The 20,809-nt window shown below is 38.6% G+C and overlaps 1 protein-coding gene and 1 non-coding gene across 2 annotated transcripts in view; one reads left to right on the top strand and one right to left on the bottom strand.

Moving 5' to 3' along the window:
• Nucleotides 1-19,953, bottom strand: part of APPBP2 (amyloid beta precursor protein binding protein 2) — a 62,651-nt gene extending 42,698 nt beyond the window's left edge. The window contains exons 1-2 of the mRNA XM_065908988.1: nt 19,517-19,953; nt 1,064-1,152 (exon numbers count right to left, since the gene is read on the bottom strand). Coding sequence (XP_065765060.1) covers nt 1,064-1,152; nt 19,517-19,654 — 227 coding nt within the window. The 5' untranslated portion in view covers nt 19,655-19,953. The remainder of the gene's footprint in view (nt 1-1,063; nt 1,153-19,516) is intronic.
• On the top strand, nt 4,049-4,153 carry LOC136150470 (small nucleolar RNA U13). Its single transcript, XR_010659889.1, has one exon. It is a non-coding gene; the product is annotated as a small nucleolar RNA U13 (small nucleolar RNA).
• Nucleotides 19,954-20,809: the final 856 nt, after the last annotated feature.

A 20,809-nucleotide genomic window follows, 5' to 3' on the forward strand; every position in this document is an offset into this window, starting at 1 on the left:
AGGTATCTTTTTGGGATGATGAAAATGTTCCAGAATTAGACAGTGGTGATAGTTGCAGAAACTTATGGAAATACTAAAAACCACTGAATTGTACAATTCAAAATGGTGTGTTTATGGTATGTGAATCATCTCAATAAAAAAAACTGTTTTAAACAAAACTGTAAATAACAAAGTCACTGCTTTGGATAAAGGGGAGGAAAAGTCAAACTACATGCTTTTAGTTTCACAAATACATTAAACACTTATCAAGGGATTTGGACTTGGCGAAAGATAACCTGAGAGATGAAAGAGAGGTAGTCTACTAAATCTTTACAATGGCCATCTTTAGAACTGCATAGAGAAAGTCAAACCCCAGAAAACCAACCTTTTCTTAAAGAATATTTTAGGAAAGTTTTCCTATAGCCTTCTTGTCCCAAAATGAAGTTCTCATCTTTTATTTTTCTACAGATTAATTTTAATTAATCAACTAACTAAGAAATTTCTCTTAGGCTAAGTACATAGGCATCATTCCAAAGGCATCCCTGAACAGTGAAATCATGTGATTTACTTGTTGATCACTGTATCATCCCTTTCTAAAATACAAATTCCATGAGGAAGAGACCTTGAGGAACTTACTCACTGCTGTAACCCAACATCTAAAACAGTATCTGACACACACAGGCATTCTAACAAGTATTAACTTAATTTGTTCAACAAATGAAATAACTTGCCAACGTTCATACTAGAGATTGTAGAGTATTTTGTAAACCTATATTCTTATTTTCCTAGAAATGTAGGTTAGAAAAATGAAATGGCACTTAAATTTAGGGAAGAATAACAGCAAGAACAATCAAAGGCCATGTCACCTACACCTACATGTAACTCCTACCACATAATAGCCAGAACATGGAAGATGAACTCATTCTTTGCTTTCTGAACACAGAAAGCAAGGGTGGTATTGATGGTTTCAAAGCAAAATAATGTCCCTAAGGCTACTGAATTGTAAACTTAAAAAATGATCACAATGGTAAAATTTAGAACATGTATAGTATAGTTTACCACAATTGTTACAAAATGAATTTACCTTTTATCCAAAGCTCTCAATACTTTACCAAAAACTTCCAATTCACAAAATTCACTGCCCAGTTGACACAAGCGTCCCTGCTGGTACAGCTGAAATTAAAAACAAACAAAAAATAGATCACTGAAAAAAATTTAATCCAATTTCTACTTTAATGATACTTATAATTTCATGGACTTAATACTTCATGAATCATGACTACTGCTCAAAGTTACAATTACACAGTAATATCAGAAAAGATGCTTATGCTAAGAGAAATGTAATGCCAAATTAACAAATCTTTGTAATTCATACATTTTAACAGTCATATAAAATAGTTAGATACTAGTATTTATAAAAGAGTATCTGGTAAATGCTAAGTAACAAAAAAAATGCTGTATATTATAATTATCTATTAAACATTAAAACAGTTATAGTCAAGAAACTTAACTTTTTTCCTTAAAACTGGATAAAGTAAAATTATCAAAATAATAGCAAAGATAATGTCCAGAAGCCAGAAATCGGCACTATGCCCCATTAAGGGCTCTTCAGACCACACGAATCTCAGATCACTACTGGGCATGAAACTTTACAAGCAGACTAACAGTACATAATGTCTAAAGCAATCCAGTATGGCACGATTTCTAATCATGTCACTCATTCATTCCTTTTGCCTGACTTTCTAAAACTTCCATTTAAAACAATATTTAAATAAATGTATTTATTAAATGTTTATCCCAAATAATACATACACACAGTTAAAAAAAAATACTACTGCCCCTCTTTCCCATGCCTCAACTTCACCATATGTTACTCAATTTATATTTGCTATACAGTGCTTTATGGAAGGCAGAGATTTTGCTCTATCAACTCACTTTTTACATTATAAGCACTTAACACTTAGCTCATTTGACAAAAACATGTGTTTCAGAAAGAGGACATGCTCCTTGAATTCATTTGCCAAATAGGCTAGTTAATTTTGCACAGGGAAAACATACTACAAACTCAACCAGCAAACTCGGGGATAAATCACTAGTCATGATGGGGGTGGAGTGTGTGTGTGTTGGCGGGGGGATGTATGGGGGGGTGTGTGTGTGTCAGTCGCTCAGTCGTGTCTGACTCTTTGCAACTCCATAGATTGGGGCCCGCCAGCCTCCCCCATCCATGGGAATTTCCAGGCAAGAATACTGGAGTGGGTTGCCATTCCCTTCTCCAGGGGATTTTTCTGACCCAGGGACCAAACCCTGGTCTCCCGCCTTGCAGGCAGACTCTTTACTGTCTGAGCCACTAGGGAAGACTAGTCATGATGGGGGCCAGGTCATATTAGGTAGATATAGGACTACCACGCAACAATGACCACTTTGCAGGGACTTCCCTGGTGGTCCAGTGGCTGGAATCCTTCCAATGCTCGGGATGAGGTTCGAACCCTCGTCAGGGAACCAAGATCCCACATGCCGCAGGGCAACTAAGCCCACAGCACGACTGCTGAGCCTGCATGCTCCAGAGCCCATGATTCCCAGGAGAAGGCCATGGGAAACAACCAAGACTCATCACAGCACACACATCACCCCCCCCACCCCCCCCACCGCCCAGAAGACTTCTGTGAATCATCCATGATGACTGCTGGGGGGAGAGAGGGTAAGAACTACCTACCACATGCTCAGGAAGGGGAGGCAGAAATGTTATCTTCACACAGTGGTTGGATACGCATATGAACCATAAACCTTCATAAGGAAAGGTTTGCTATTTTTGGAGATGATTACGTTTTCTGTGGTAAAAATAAATAATAAAAAGAGCTTCTGGGAATGCATATGATAAAATTCACTACCATCACATACATCTTCACTATTAACCAACAAAGGAAAAACTCAGGAAAAATAAAGCTGAGAATTTATAATCAAACCCCTATTTTGGAACTTACCAGTATTATAAATTTCTGATTTGGGACAGAAAAATAAATGCAGTTAACAAAATACATACACATACATACTTCAAAAAGAGTTTAGGACCAAAAAACCTTAGTTTCTTATCAAAATAACCTACTAGTAAACTTAATACTTAGAATTTCTTTTGTAAAATATAAGAAATGAAAGTTATACCACTTTTTTACCTGTATTCACTAGCCAAATAAAAACAATTAAACTATATGTTCTATAACACATAATAATCCCTTTAATATTGAAAATTTCCTAACAAATGGGGTTTGAAGGAAAGCCGTAAGCTTAGTTACCATTTTAAATATATTAAAAGTATGCGTATTAATAAACACAAGCTTTTTTTTAAAATCTCTCAGCAGTTCACTTTTTCTAGCTACAAATGGGTCCACATTTAAATCTGGGGTAAAGAATAGTGATTTAACTGTTTCAAATGATCCAATCATCTTTTCATGCACAGGAGCTATACTTCAGTTAAAAAAAAAACAAAACACCTTATCAGGCTTCTCCCCCAAAATGCAAATTTATACATTATATGAACAGGACTTCTGAATACCAATCCAAAATAAACAGCATTTACTGTGCCAGGTACTGTTCTAAACACTTTTCATAAGCAACTCATTCTGTCCTTCCACAGATAAGGAAACTGAGGCATATAAAGTTAAATAATTTGCTCAAAATCATACAATTAAGAAGAAGCAGGATGACAATCTCCAGACAGTCTGTCCTTAAATCCATGTTCTTCATAACTTACACTGTAATACTTTTCAAAGGTATTATATCAGGAAGTAAGAAAGAGTATAAAACAAGCAATTTAAAACATTTTTATAGAAATAATAGAAGATTAATTCCTTCTTAGATTCATGTATCGTACAGAGTAGAGCTTAGAAGAACGAAAACTGAGGCTCGAGGTTCTTTGATAATGATTCTTACATCAGATATTTTAAAATTTGACTTATTTTAGTTCATTATTATATAATGTGTTTTAATATTAAATTCTGCACCCACTGAGTAAGGAGGTTATTAAAGGACTAGCAACTACTTTTAGCTATTGATATCTTAAAGAAAATAAGAGATCCTTTTGCAGTTCACGAGCATGATGATTGGGTGTTCACGCTGCTGCGTGACATGTGCCTTCCTCTAAACCTTGTTATGACATCGGCACATTACCTGTCTGACGTGGGAAAAAAAAGAAAAGAAAAGAAAAGAAGAAAGAACAAGCTTATTTTTTAGAAGTATGTAAACTATCTCCCAACAGATACGAAAACAGACAATAAAAATACAACTAAAACAATACTGTACAAGTATGAAGACAGACCAATCAATGGAACAAACTGCAGAGTTCAAAAGCAGATCTTAGTATACATAAAAACTTAACATTTGATAAAGGGAGCATTTTAAAATCATTAAAAGAAAAAAATTAGTAAATAAAGAATGCATAAAAATGAAGAAACAAAGTAAGGTACTTCCCAATAGAACAAAAATAAATCCCAGTCTTATCAAAGTTCTAAATATTAATATTAAACAATAAAGTAACATCCATGTTAAAAGTTACCTTGTAACACTGCCCTTCTAAAAGCATTATATACTACAGGCAAAATCATAAAGGAAGAAGAGATATGTGATTTCATAAATACCGAAAATGTCCATGAGTATAAAATACTGTAAACAAAAATTAAAAATATAACAAAAGTATAATATTAGGAACATACTTGTGTTGGATTTAATATCTTGACTACATAAAGGGGTGAAACTCGTGGTGATGTTTCAGAAGCAAGGGCTTTCAGACACTAAACATTTTTTCTATAAAAACTGAAGGCAGCTATTGCAAGGGTAATGCAAGACAGCCTCAAACCCAGAGAACTCTTTGCAAGATAAAGATGCAGACGAAAGCCTTCCTTAGCCTAAGACATTCTGAACTGACATACCTGCTTTCTCAGCCAATCCAAAATTACCAGGTTGAGTGAACAGTTTAGCATTAATATCAAATTAGCAAACAAAATAATCTAGGCTAATTACCAACAACAAAAACTTCAGAAAGGTTTAGAAAAAGACATAAAAGAAACAGCCCAAAACTATGGTCTAAGAATAACTACGAAGTCACAAACACACCCACCCACACATACTTTATGGAACTCATGTATCTCACTCATGTCTGGAACAGTTTCCCCTCTCTTTCCGAAGAACTGCTGATATTGCGCTTATGGTGGAAGCACCAAGAGGAAGGAAAATGACAGAGAAGGCAGGATGCAACAGTCCAATAATCCCTAAGCATCTATGGTACAGGATTTATACTTCACATCTTTTACTGGATTACTGCAAATGTTTCATAAAACTAGTCTTTCCATCAAACCAGTCAATCCTAAAGGAAATCAGTCCTGAATATTCACTGGAAGGACTGGTGCTGAAGCTGAAGCTCCAATACTTTGGCCACCTGATGTGAACTGACTCACTGGAAAAGGCCCCGATGCTGGGAAAGACTGAAGGCAGAAGGGGACGACAGAGGATGAAATGTTTGGATGGCATCTCCAACTCAATGGACACGAGTTTGAGTAAGCTCTGGGATTGGTGAACTGGGAAGCCTGGCGTGCTGCAGTCCGTGGGGCTGCAAAGAGACACAGCTGAGCGACTGAACTGAACTGAGTCTTTCCATTACCATTCTTGTTCTCCTCTAATCAACGTTCACATAGCAAGCAGAATGAACTTTTGAAAAAGTGAATCATTTCATGCCATTACTGTTTAAAAGCATGCACCTTCAAAGTGTACGTAATCCAAAATTGTTCATGTGGTCTACCAGTCTCTAAAAGTCATCCAATTCCTACTAGCTTTCAAACCTCATCTTTCACCATTCTTTCTCCCTGATCCCCTACACATTTCTGCCACACTAACTTTCCTTTAGTTCTATTCCACCTCCTGACATTTTGTACACAAACCTGCTGCCTGCACATGAAACACTGATGCCATGATTCTTTATTTGGTTAATTTGTAACCATCCTACTGGTCTCAGCTAACACCTCACTTTTTCAGAGACCTTCCCTTGACTCCCCAAACTAAGTTCTGTTCCCTGTTATACCTGCTCATAACATTTATTTTTCTTCCACAGGTGCACAAAGGCATGCACGCACACATTCATTTAAGTGACAATTTGTTAAACATGTCATTCCATTACACTCTACACTCTGACCACTTTCACCACTATATTCTCAATGCCCAACACAATGCCTAGGAATAGACATACATTCAGTATTATCTGAATGCAAAATCCAAACTGGTAGCAATCTGCTCTGGGTAGAACTAAGAACCTTAGAGGAAACAAACAAACAAAATTTAAAAAACATACTCTCTACCTCTGGAGCTTATCAATTAGAGAATCAAGTATTCAATACTGCTATTCTATAATTACTTATTGAAATTTCCCAAATTCACCTGATGAATCTGACATTAAGGGAAAAACCCAGATTTGACACAGTTATTTACTGCCTCCTCAATCAGACTGTAAGCATCTTAAAGAGACATCTCCTAGGCGCCCCTGTTCAGTCCTCTACTGTGCTGACACACCATGCCCATACAATAAACTGAGAACAAATCTGAAAGCAAACTTAATAAACTACAGTGAAGAACATAAGGTTCTAGTATCTGAATGTAGAAATCAAGAACAAATTGTAACAGCTGTTTAAATTTAAAGACAAAAATAGGTGTTCCCTAATTTGACATCTGATCTTTTACCAAGTACCTGGTGTATTCATTGTGTTAAACTCTCAGCTTTCTGAATCTGTTTAACCTTTGTAATTTTCATATCAAAATCAAGATTATTATAGCTAGGAACATTCTACTTACTTTTTAAAATTAACTTAATAAATATCACGAACATTTGTGTAAGGCAGATTGTCCTAAGTTTGGAGAATATAGTGGTGACTATGATCACCACTGGAATACAAAGACAGTGAGAACTGTTCTGTGATTTCAGGGACTTCCCTGGTGGTCCAGTTTAAGACTCTGCACTTCCACTGCAGGGGGTGCGGGAACTGTGAGCTCGATCCCTAACTGGGGAACTAAGATCCCACATGTCTTAGTTCCCACACCCCACGCATCACGTGGCGTGGCCAAAAATTTAAAAATTAAAAAAAAAACCAAAACTGTGATTTCAAAAAATTCAGAGGCTGTCAAGGCAGGAAAATAAATGATGTTCAGATTATACAACCAAGACAGGCAGTGTTTTAGGAACACAAATAAAATACCCAGACCAATCAAGAAAGCAGTTTGGCAGAGGTTTGAAAAGGAATGGGAGTCAAGCTTCTGGCAATATGGCAGACAGCACCAACAAACAGATAAAAGCTTTGCAGCCCCTCTCCAAACAGAGTAATGCTGGATAAAATAGCACAAAACAACCTGGGGATAAATAGCCGAGTTTGCAATTAAGAGCAGAAACTTCATAGCTGCCCCAAATTAATGAGACATAAACTCAAAAACAGCTGAAAAGAAAAACAATAGTTTTACAGCTCCAAGTGGTTGTGGACCAGAGTGCAATGACCAGACAGATAGGAAGAATTAAAGGCAGCAGATCCTTTTAAGCAAAGGAATCTGACACTGAACTGATTCACTAAATCCAGGAATAAAAGTCTAGAACATCTCCCACAGCCTTGGCAAAGTCTGCTATGAAAAACTAAAACCTCCAGCCTAGGACATTTAAGTATGCAGTCCAAATTCATACTACCTAGATAATCTACAGCCCCCAAATCCTGAGCTTGGCTTTAAAACTGGTCTGAAACCAGTGAAACCTATGAAGTATTCACAAGGAAAAAGGCTGAAACACCTACAAGGGATGATGAAAATGTTTTAAAGGTCTATCACTGGAATCTTGCAACCAAAGGAAACTCTGTAGAGTCTATAGGAAAAAGGATCCTGTCTCTTCAACAAATAAGTTGCAAAGATAAGAAAACAGATGGATAGGGAATCTACAGACCAACAGAGCCTTTAGATAGATATATCAGTCAATAGCCAAGGTACAGATCTTATCCAGATTCTGATCCAAATAAACAAACTGTAAAACTATACACATATTTGACATTTAAAAACTGAAAATTTGAACGACTGGCAATTTAATAAAGAATTACTGTTAATTTCCTTTGGTGTTATAATAGTATGATGACTACTAAGATATTTACAGATGAAATTAAATGATGTACTTCCAAATACTAAATGAAAAGGGATTGTAGAAAACAGATTCAACACTAAGACTAGCCAAGAATTAGTAACTGTTGAAGCTCAGCAATGGACACGTGGAGATCCATTATTCTATTCCATCTACTTTTGTGCTTAATTTTTCAGTCATAAAATGTTTTCTAAAAATAATGCATCCATTACTTCTAAACAAGTGTAGCCTTTACTGCTAAGATAAATAAAAGTAGCAATATTTTGTTTTGTTTAACACACGTAAGATACATTTATTCTTGTTCTCTAATCTCAAAGTTCACTTGAAATGTAGTTCTAAATAAATTCACTTTGGAATATAAATTTCTTTATTCTATTTTCATATTACACTGTATGTTACATGCAATGTCCTGTTGTTTGAGTGCACTGTGATCTCAGATTATACATTCATGGATTAAAGCAAGTACTGTAGAAGTATTTTACTATAATGCACATTTAATTAAAAAAGAAATGCTTTCTTCTGGAGGTAAACCAACATTTAAATTTCTTACTTCTTTTGGGACTTCCCTGGTGGTCCAGGGGTTAAGAATCCACCTTATAATACAGGTGAAGTGGGTTCGATTCCCAGTCAGGTAACTAAGATCCCACATGCCTCAGAGCAACTAAGTCCACGAGCTACAGCCACTGAGTCTGTGCAGCTCGACGAAAGATTCCACAGGATGCAACGAAAATCCCATGTGCTGCAACTAAGACCTGATGCGGCCAAGTAAACAAATCCATTATTGCTTTTTATAACATTTTAATTTCTCAGCTGCTCCACATTCATTGGTTCCATTATACTCAAAAACAACAACAACAACTGACCAACATATGATTATTTGCATCTTGCAGGGCAAAGTGCTTTGTTTACTGATAAGTAAGCTGAGTAGACATATTCACATTATTTAAAGTACAAGAAATAGTTAACTCTCAAATGGGAACACAACCCTTTCCTAACTTTAAATACACTGTCCACATATATGATACTAGATTCACCATCCATTAAAAGAGAAATTAAAGAGTTTTCTCCCCAATCACTGTAAGAATGAACTTATGTCTAGAACCCAGATTCTCTAATTCTCTCATTTGGGGGGTCAATGGAACATTTTCAAGATTACATGATTGTGTTAATGGTGGAAGATGCTATCATGATACAAATGGAAAGTCAAAACAAAAGCTGAAAGTGAAGGTCACTCAGTCGTGTCCAACTCTTTGGGACCCCATGGAATATACAGTCCATGGAATTCTCCAGGCCAGAATACTGGAGTGAGTAGCCTTTCCCTTCTCCAGGGGATCTTCCCAACCCAGGGGTTGGACCCAGGTCTCCCGCACTGCAGGCAGATTCTTTACCAGCTGAGCCACAAGGGAAACCCAAGAATCCTGGAGTAGGTAGCATATCCCTTCTCCAGTGGATCTTCCTGATCCAGGAATCAAACCAGGGTCTCCTGCATTGAGGGTGGATTCTTTACCAATTGAGCTATGAGGGAAGCCCCAAAAGTCTCGTTAGATAAAAAATCTAGCCAACAATGATAATCAGTAACATAACCAAATAGGTATCAGTGATCTCTATATGTAGGTAAGAAGTTTCTTGACTTCTCTTCTTAAAGCATCACTGCCAACCTTGGTGAAAATTAGGAGTGTATCCATGAGGCAGTAGAAAGAAGGCAGTATGGTTTTAAGAGGGGCTTCCTTGGTGGTTCGGATGGTAAGGAATCTGCCTGCAATGTGGGAGACCCAGGTTTGACCCCTGGGTCGGAAAGATCCACTGGAGAGGGGAATGGCAACCCACTTCAGTATTCTTGCCTGGAGAATCCCATGGACAGAGCAGCCTGGTGGGCTACAGTCCATGGCTATAAGAAAACATTCTGTCTCTATATATAGAGACATCATTCCCTGCACTTGAAACACTGTAAATTAACTACACTGCAATTTTTTTTTTTAATTAGGGGAAAAAACCCTAAGAACAAAAAACTTCCTTCTGTATTCTAGACAGCCAACTTTAAAACATCAGGGATTAAACCCTTGCCCTGCAGTGAAAGGGAGGAGTCTTAACCACTGAATCAAACATGTGTGGTGATTCAGTGGTTAAGACTCCTCCCTTTCACTGCAGGGCAAGGGTTTAATCCCTGATCCTGGAACTAAGGGAACTGAGATCCCATGTGCCATGTAGCCAAAAAATAGAAACAAATATTGTTTCCTTTGATTCCAGCAGAATTGCATAGATACTTTTTTTAAAAAAATTAGAAAACATAGAAAGGAACTTATAAAAAAGAAAACCAGGGCTTCCCTGGTGGCTCGGTGGTAACCTGCATGCCAATACAAGGAGATGCAAGATACTTCAGTTCGACCCCTGGGTCAGAAAGATCCCTCAAAGGAGGGCATGGCAACCCATTCCAGTATTCTTGCCTGGAGAATTCCATGGACAGAGGAGCCTGACAGACTACAGTTCACAGGTCACACAAGAGTCAGACACACCTGAAGCGACTTAGCTCACATGCAGACATAGCACCCTACAGCCTGTGCTCTGCAACAACAGAATCCACCGCAGCAAGAAGCTCTTTGCCTGCAACTAAGGAGCCCCCATTCCCTGCAACTAGAGAAGTTCTACAAGCAGCAATGAAGACTCAGCACAGACAAAAATAAGAAATAAATCTTTAAAAAAGTATCAATAGTATCAACTATTCTTTTACTATACCCAAGATAGTTTAATAATGGTGGGAGTTTTGTCTGCTGCAGGAGGAGGCACATGGACAAAGGGAAAAACATAATTTAACTTCTTTTATGGTTTTAGTCTATCAACTTCTCTCTCGTTATTTGTACTTTCCTAGAAACACAAATTTCAGTCGGAAAGATCCTCTGTAAGAGGAAATGGCAACCCACTCCAGTATTCTTGCCTGGAGAATCCAATGGACAGAGGATCCTGGTGGGCTACAGTCCACGGGGTTGCACAGAATCAGACACAACTGAAGCAACTTAGCAGGCACGCATACAAGCTATGCTACATCTAAAGCAAGTTATGCTACAACTTAAAAGACTATTTTTCCCCCTTCCATTGTATCCATGATTATTTTTACTTTCTCATTCCTAGTTGTGAGCATGTAAGCTTTCTCTCACATTTCTGGATGTGGCTAACTAGTGAATTAATGTGGCCAATTAACTACTTAATTAGTTGACTTATTTTTCTCTTAAACCAATCACCTTGACCTACTTCTTATGTGAAAGTAAAAGTGTTTAGTCACTCAGTCATGTCCGACTCTTTTCAAACCCACGAACTGTAGCCCACCAGGCTCCTCTGTCCATGTAATTCTCAAGGCAAGAATAGTGGAGTGGGTTGCCATTCCCCTCTCCAGGGGATCTTCCTGACCCAGGGCTTGAACCTGGGTCTCCCACATTGCAGGCAGATTCTTTACCATCTGAGCCATCAGGTCTTCTGAAAACAGAAGACCCAAGGATTGAACCCAGGTCTCCTGCATTGCAGGCAAATTCTCTACTGTGCCATCTGACTTCTTAGTCACACTAATATTTTAGAATATCAGTTTTTAGGTTATTCCCCTCTTAGTACAACTTCATGTGACAGATAGCTTATTCTTAAAAATTCAATTTTACTTCTTTTATAAAACAAATCATAAAAATTCTAGTATAAAAATATAGAGAGAATATATGTACAAAATTAAAAACAACAATTCTCTCCCTTGAATAAATACTACTGAAATTTTGTGTTCCTCTAGGTTTTTTTCCAACACGTATTCAAATGTATACATATATTCACTCATTTAAAAACAAACATGATTATGTTATTCATACTACTTTGTGACAAGCTTTTATTCTCCCCATGTACTCTTTACACCAATATATCCAGCATCGTCACTCTTTCTAAATGAAGTATGATATTCCATTCCTGATTGATGAGCGAACAGTTGTTTCCAATTTTTGCCATCATAAACAATACTGTATTTAACATTCCTGAACAGAATTTCCTGTACAGTCAACAAGCATTCCTATAGGAAAATTTCATGGTATTGTAGATTAAAAGGTAAGAGTTATTTGAATCATTAAACCATGATAATCTGGCAAGGGAAGAAGAAGGGTAATTTTTAAACCTTTTTACTGAAGTATGACATATGCACAGATGAGTGCCCAACTTATATTTAAATGTAAAGCTCTAAGAATTACAAACTATTACATATAAAATAAGCTACAGAGATATATTGTACAACACAGGGAACACAGCCAATATTTTACAATAATATAAGTGGAGTATAACCTTTGAAAATTGTGAATCACTATATTGTATATCTGTAACGTACATAATATTGTACATCAACTATACTTCAATAAAAAATACATAATTTTAAAAAGAAAAAGAATGCAAAGTTCAATAAGTTTTCACAAAGTGAACATACCCATATACAACATGCAGATGACATTAATAAAACTGAGCATCATCAGAATCCCAGACATCCCCCTTTGTGCTCCTGCACAGTCACTATCCTCCAAGGGGAACCTCTCCAGACTTAAAGTGCCTTTAATTTTTTAAGCCTGTTTTTGAACGTTATGTAAATGGAATCACACACTATATATCCACATTTTCCAAACTGCACCAAAATGCCCTGGGGCACTGCAAGATATCTTAAATTTGAAAGGTACAATATTCAGCATTTATATTAAACCACGCCAAATACTAGACTGCTATATTCCTTTCAATGACATCTTATCTTTGTGAAGCAGCATGTTCAGTGGTTATGATAAAAGTAACATGCAAAACTCATGTAACAGAAAATAAGGATGGTAATGTCCAATTCAATTTCAAGATCTGAGAAGTTGTATAGTGTCTGACACACACACACACATTCCAGTAGTAAGTAATCGTGCCTATTTAAGAATGAAGTAAAATACTTTCGATTTTTGTTTATTCATTTTTTAATGATTCTTGTGTTGTTAAAACATAAGTATCAGTTTCTATATCTAACCACTTAATTAACAAAGCTGTCAGCTATTTCTTTTGACCTAAGGGTGCCGTGAAGGGAGAAAGTTTGGGAGCCTCTGGCATATACTCCTTTGCTGATTTCTTTCACTTAATGTCACCTGTGAGATATATCCATATGGTTTTGCAACTGCAATTCATTCATTTTCACTGTAAAATATTCTTATACATGACTGTTTCACAATTTACAATTCTCCTATTGATGGCTATTGGGATAATTTCCATTTTTTTCTTTATTATGAATAGTGCTGCTATGAACATTACTGGTATAATCATGAGGAGGAATTACTGGGTTATACGGTGTATATACACACACACACACACTTTATAGTAGATAATCTGAGTTTTCCAAAATGGCATATCAATTAACACTTCCACTAACAGTTTATTAGAGTTCTGATTGCTCCACATCCTTACCAACACTTTTCATTTAGTCATTCTGAAGAGAGTATAGTAGAACAGCGATTTCCCTGAAGACAAAATGAGGTTGAGCATCTTTCCAAAATGTTTCACTGGACCTTTGAATGTCCTCTTTTTGGATGACTACTGAAATTATTTTCTCATTTTAAAAAAATTAGCTATTTCTTAATTTTTTTTCTTCTTCTTTTCTTTATTTCTAGTTCTTTAGATGCAGGATGAATCTTTTATGAGATAATATGTGCTGCAAATATTTTCTCCCACTCTGTGGCTTTGCTTTTCACTCTTTTAATGGTATCTTTTAATAAACAGATGTTCTTAATCTTAAAATAGGCCAATATATCAAATTACCTTTACATTTAGCTCATTTTTTGTATCCTATTTATTTTTGCTGACACAGTGAAAACTTTTTTCTAAAAAACTGTTTTCCACGTTTAGATCAGCAATCCACCGAAAATGGTAACTGTGTATGATGTAAAGTAAGACCATGATCTTTCTCCCTCTGCATGGATATCTAACTAACAAACTCTATTTATTTGATCTTCCTTTCCCCACTGTACCACTATGTCACCTTTATCATAAACCAGGTACATGTTACAGGTCTGTTACTGGACTGGACTGCTCCACTGGGCTATTTGTCTATTTATATGGCAACTGCATGTTATACTATCTGTTACAGCTCAATATTTGATGGTGTAAGTTCTCCAGATTTTATTTCTTCTTCATGATTGACTTGGCTTGACAGTGCACTTTAATTTGCATTTCATTTGATGTTTATTAGCCATTCATATTTTCCTGTTCTTCGAGCTAGCTCTTCAGGTCTTCTGGAAATCAGTTGGTTGTACTTTATATACTGATGAACATTAGCTCTTTCTGTATTAGGAAATTCATCTCTTACCTGACAAACGTCATTTGCATCAATTCAGTTCAGTTCAGTTGCTCAGTCATGTCTGACTCTGCGACTCCATACACTGCAAAACGCCAGGCCTCCCTGTCCATCACCAACTCCTGGAGCTTGCTCAAGCTCACGTCCTTTGAGTCGGTGATGCCATTCAACCATCTCATCCTCTATTGTCCCCTTCTCCTCCTGCCTTCAATCTTTCTCAGCATCAGGGTCTTTTCAAATGAGTCGGTTCTTCGCATCAGGTGGTCAAAGTATTGCAGTTTCACCTTCAGCATCAGTCCTTTCAATGAATATTCATGACTGATCTCCTTTAGGATGGACTGGTTGGATCTCCTTGCTGCCCAACGGACTCTCAAGAGTCTTCTCCAACACCACAGTTCAAAAGCCTCAATTCTTCAGCCCTCAGCTTTCTTCATAGTGCAATTCTCAAATCCATACACGACTACTTAAAAAACCATAGCCTTGACTAGACGGACCTTTGTTGGCAAAGTAATGACTCTGCTTTTTAATATGCTATCTAGGTTGGTCATTTACATAGTCTTTTTTTAAAATGTGCTTTCAATTTCCCCCCTAATTTTTAATGTACTCAACAGAATCCATTTCTTTTTTTCATCCTGGGTTTTGGTTTCAAGCTTAGAGAAGCCTTCACTATGCCCAGACAGTATATTACAGCATTGGCAAGATGAATTAACAGAGGACTTCACACCCTACATTACTCATTTTTGTAACATTTGACACATTTTAAATTTGTAAATTACTTTAAAAATAATTTCTTTAAAGAAGAACTTCAGTCATTCCTCACTGTAAGATACTGACCCAGTAATTTATTTTGGTGCTTTTAAGATATCATTTGCCATATTTAAATCCTTAATTTGCTTGGAATTCATTTTGGTGTAAAGCGTTAAGTAGAGGTCTAACACTCCCTGCAGATAACCAACTTCCTCCCATCTGTTTAAACACAGCATTGCCCTGTAACTTTAGTATATAAACAAATTCTTCAATATGCTTTAACTTCCATGTAGACTGTCTACTATGTCCTAGAAATCAATTTCCCTCTTTGCTGTTCTTTTGCCAATACTATATTGTTTTAAAACATACATGGTCTTCGAATAAACTTGACTATCCTGAATGTTGTACATTTAAAATTTTCCTTGGCTCATTTATTCTCAGGTAATTAATTCCTCCATGTAAGCATCATATTTAATAAGTTTCCTATACTTAGTAAAATCCTGAGATTCTGATTCAACTTGCAATAAATTCAAAGCTTAAACTGATATGAGCTGACATATTTATAACATATTACCTTTCCATCCATATTCAGGGTATGGCTGCCTATTTATGTTCTTTTATGTCCCACTCCCACTAAAGTTTTTGCTATTTATTTATTTATTTTTGGTCACATCATAGGGCTTGGAGATTCCCCAACCAGGGATCAAACCTGGGTCCCTGACTATGAAAGTGCAGAATCCCAACCAGTGGATCACCAGAGAATTTTCTGTTTTCAATTTATTAATCCTAAGAACTTTTTAATGTGAAAAAACATTAACTCTTTGGTTGTCAAATATGTTGCAAGAAATTTTTTTTCAATTTGTTACCAGCCAATTTTAAAAGATAGTATTAGTTGAGGATGAAGATAGCTAAGAATAGAAATAAACACAAAAAAAGAAGAAAAAATGCAATTCTAATACTAAATCAGGAATTCATTCATATGGTTTTCAGCAGGAGATGTACAATAATAATTTTTAAACCCCCCAAATTACTAAGTTAAAGACTGAAAACAAAAAATAAAACACATTACTGAAACACTTCACCTGGTCAAAATTTAACTCTATGGCAAATCCTGTCACTGGAACAGGATATAAAACAGACCATTCAGCAGTTACAATAAAAAGATCACAAACTTCATTCTTTGAGGAACCCAGCCATTCACTCTATTTGCTTTCACTTGGTATATAATTTCACAATTCTTTCTATTCACTTTATCTACTTCTGTTCCCAAATCGTTGAATGCCCTTAGCGAAACATCATTCTGAGTCAGCCGCTTTACTGAACCATCTATATCTTCTGTCAATTTTTTAAAAACCATATTTTTAGTGAGCCTCCCTTTCTATATACTTTAGCAGTCATTCCAACTTCTGTTTAGTCTTTCTACATAAAAGCCGCCACTCCCGTCCCTTACTGTCAGCAAGTGATCTTATCCTAATTCCTTACAACCATTCTTCGAAAACTTACCTATGTTTATACGTTATGTCTTTAGCTCTTTCCATCTGATCTTAGAGGAAGCAGTAGTCTTTTCCCCAACTCCAATGTAAGACTGGTACCTTAATTTATGGATGGTGAAAGAAGGGGCAAAGTTCACTCAATTAATGTCTCTATTCAGGGTCTCTGCTCCATAATTTATTTCCTGCCTCACTTGTATATTCAACCTCTCATTCTGTTTTGGTGTCTGTCATTCAGACAAGAAGTATATTTTAACATCTTCCATCCTTAAACTTTCGGAGAAGGCAATGGCATCCCACTCCAGTACTCTTGCCTGGAAAATCCCATTGACGGAGGAGCCTGGTAGGCTGCAGTCCATGGGGTCGCTAAGAGTCGGACACGACTGAGCGACTTCTCTTTCACTTTTCACTTTCATGCATTGGGGAAGGAAATGGCAACCCACTCCAGTGTTTTTGCCTGGAGAATCCCAGGGACGGGGGCGCCTGGTGGGCTGCCATCTATGGGGTTGCCCAGAGTCGGACACGACTGAAGCGACTTAGCAGCAGCAGCAGCAGCAGCAGCATCCTTAAACTTTTAACAACTTTCACATTTTACCCTTCTACAGATCAATCCCTCTCTCTCCCTTCCCTTCTTAGGAGCAGTCAGCACACCTGCTTCTTCATCTCCTATTTATTCCATAACCACATTTCCTAAAGCTGCACCTGAAGCTACTGACAAAAATTAACAGAGTGACAGTGAACTACGGTGAATTGGGATGGGGGAATTTTTGACGCACAAATACTGTAATTTTGTCTGTGACTATGCCTACTGATGGAAGTTGGGGCAACTGGAGGGATCTGATTATGGGTTTCTCCTTGGAAACTATAAACTGAAGAAAATTGGAAACTGGAGAAAACTGGAAACAGAAAGCAAGGTAAACAGGAATATTGGGTATGAGACCTTGATTAAATTACTTCACTTTCTCACCTATAAAACAGGTTAATACCCTAATTTACAGTTTAGTTGTGAGGCTTAAGAGCACTTACAGTTTCAGGCATATGTTAAATACCATCCTTTACTTTAGCACAGGGCCACATTCCCAACAGGCAGACAACCATTAAGGAATAAAATGTGTACCCAAAAGACGCCATATTAAAACTTTGTGGACTATGTGAAACACAAAATGTGGCAAAAAGCACCATCTGTTCAATCACTATTAATAAGCCTCAAATGAAAAGCTTCCGTTAGAAATGAAAGTTACTAGAAGAAATCCAGGTACTTTGAGGAAATTCAACCACTGAAAGTACTTTGATTAAATTTCCAATGATTTTCTCTAAAAAGTGTAAAATGTTACAATATACGATTTAATAAAATGGATACAGTTACCACATACACAAAGTTGCCGTTTCCAAGGCTGAGAAAGAACTCACGGAGGACTACATTTTAAATACACAAAACTTCCTTAGACACACACAAAAGTAAATCAATGTATCAAAGGGATCTGGAATAAAGGGAGATTTTTCTTTAACCAACCCCCCCCCCAAATAATAATATAAATGACCAAAATGAATATTCTCCAAATATCTAGGGGGTAAAAATTGTTAAACTGGTGTAAAGCAGCTGGATTTAGTAGACAGAATGTAGCAAGTCAGCAGCTTTCTGAAAAATATTCCGGGGTGGAGAAAGCGGGCAATCTTCCCAATGAAACAACTGCCATAAAACACCATATACATGTAAGAACATACACATCTGTTAAATCTTAGTTTACAATGTTCCAGCCAACTTACAAATCAAGAGGAAGTGTTTAGATCTAAAAAATAAATCATACTTTTACTTCTGGTCAAATTCTGCATGGGTGGCTACTGGAGAAGAGGAGATATCCACGCCGATTCAAGGCAAGGAGGACTGAATAATAAGGCCACTGTTCACATTCAAATGTGGGGGGAGAGGAAAAGGGAGGCTCCGAGTCCATAAAGTTCTCCTCCCTCTCTAAACACTGCAAGACTGTCCACGTCTAAAGACACTTACCCTTGAACCTCCTTGGAGACTGAACTTGGAGACTTTTTGTTCAGATTTTTGAGGGGGAGCAATTCAGGAATGCTGCAAGATTGCAACTTTCAACTACATGAACATGATTTACATTCTAAAGTGTTTTTTTTTTTTTTAAGAAAGACTTTCTTCCTTTCAGGTAGTTTATCACCATTCCCGTATTAATAAAACCGCCTATCCAATCGCAAGGATCAATACAAACAAAAACCACAGCTTCAAAGGATATGCGAATAAGGCACACCACTACTTCCAATAATTCCTCAACTTCCTCGCAATGACCGACGAGAAAGGTAACACGAAGCAAGAAAAGAAAAATACTTGCGAAGGAGGCAGGAGAGAGGAGAAGGCAAAAAGGAGGGGGAAAAGCAAAAAACAAAAACAAAAAAAGAAGTCCAGGTGATGCTGACACTTAACTGGGGAAGAGAGGGCAGAAAATATTCCCGAAGTCACAGGCTGGAAGGCAAGGACTGAGTGGGACAAGGGCGCAATAGAGGAAGTCCACGCGAGAGGCCTACCCAGAGGGGCCCCGAGGTACGAGGGAACACCAAAAGCAGGGGGGGAAGAGTCTCACTGCGAAGAGGTATCCATCCATCAAGGCCCGAGAGCTTGAAACACGAAGCTAGCAGATGGAGCGTTTCTACACCGGACAGCCCGGCCACCGCCCCAGAGGTCTCGGGGCGCCGATCCCACTACGAGGGGTGAGGGGTTAAACGCGGGGGTTCGCGGACGTGGAAGGGGGTGCGGCCCCGGGGGCTGCGGCGGGAAGAGCAGGCCCACGACCCGTAGCCCACGGCCCGTACCTTGTAGTACACGTCGAACTGTATGTTCTCGGGCAAGGAGCGGATGTCGCGGCGGGAGCGGATGTAGTTGTCCACCACAGCGGAGATGGCGGTGTTATACAGAGTCTCTGGGATCCACTCGAGCTCCACGGCCGCCATCTTCCTTCCCTCCGCCTCCTCCGCCTCCTCCGCCTCCTCCTCCCGAAGGCCCCCGCCTCCCTCCGTAGCGAACTCCTCAGCGGCCCCGGAGGAATCCGAGGGGCGGCGGCGGCGGCGGCGGCCACGCGGGCACACGGCAGAAGGGCGCGGCCGCCCTGACTCCTCCCGGCTGAGCTGCGGGCGGCGGGCGCAGGCCCGGGGGGGAGAGCTCGCCAGAGAAACGGGGCCAGCCGCGCCGAGGCTTCACATTCCGGGTCTGCGAACACCCTGGGCTCCGTCCCAGCGCCGAGCTCTGCAGGGGCGGGACTGCGCGCGCGCGGCGTCGTGACGTCAGCGCACGCCGACGCGCCGGAGGGCAGGAATGCGGCAGGCGAGAAACTCGGGAAGGGAAGATCCGTGATCCCGCCCACGGGGAACAGAGTTTTTCCATGGGGGCCGCGGTTGGGTGGTTGAGGGGGAAATTTTTTCGCTGGGACGAGTTATGACAGGTTTTTACCAGCTGCTGCCGAGTCTCCAGCTTCATCTCTCCTTTCTGCCAGTCCTTCTTCGGGAGTTCTCAGAACCCTTTCGAGGTGCAGGCAAAAGTTTGGATGCACAATTATCAGTCCACTGAAGATCGCGCGTTCAGGGAATTCACATTGCTCTGGAAACATTCCCTTCGGCTCCGGTTCCTAAATCGAGTTAGGAACCTTCGGCCTAGAACTCGGGATCAGGATGAAAGGGAGACTTGCATTGTGTAACCATTTTGCACTGTTTGAACTTTACTGTTTCTTTTTCCTGATGAAATTTACCGGTGGGCGGGGGGTGGAGAGAACTACTTTAGAAGAATCTAATGCGGCGGTTAGCCTGATTATGGAATTACAAATAGTGATGAGAGAAAAAGGGCTAAGTGGTGGCCGTGATATGACTTCCTGGTAAAACAGAAAGGAAGATTTCAACTTTCTCCCTTAGTTCTAGTCCCAGCCTCAGGGGAGAAATAATTGAGAGTTCTTGTTACAGCTCTCTTCCATCCTCAGGGTGAACATCTGCTACTTATGTAACTTAATTTCCCGTGTCTTAGATTTCAAGAACTTCACGCAACATCTTTCTTCTCTAGTTTAAGGAAATTGTCGTAATTAGTGACACTGTCGGTCTCATAGTCATGCTATAGCAATG

The sequence above is a fragment of the Muntiacus reevesi genome, chromosome 18 (assembly GCF_963930625.1).
Source record: "Muntiacus reevesi chromosome 18, mMunRee1.1, whole genome shotgun sequence".
Taxonomy (NCBI): domain Eukaryota; kingdom Metazoa; phylum Chordata; class Mammalia; order Artiodactyla; family Cervidae; genus Muntiacus; species Muntiacus reevesi.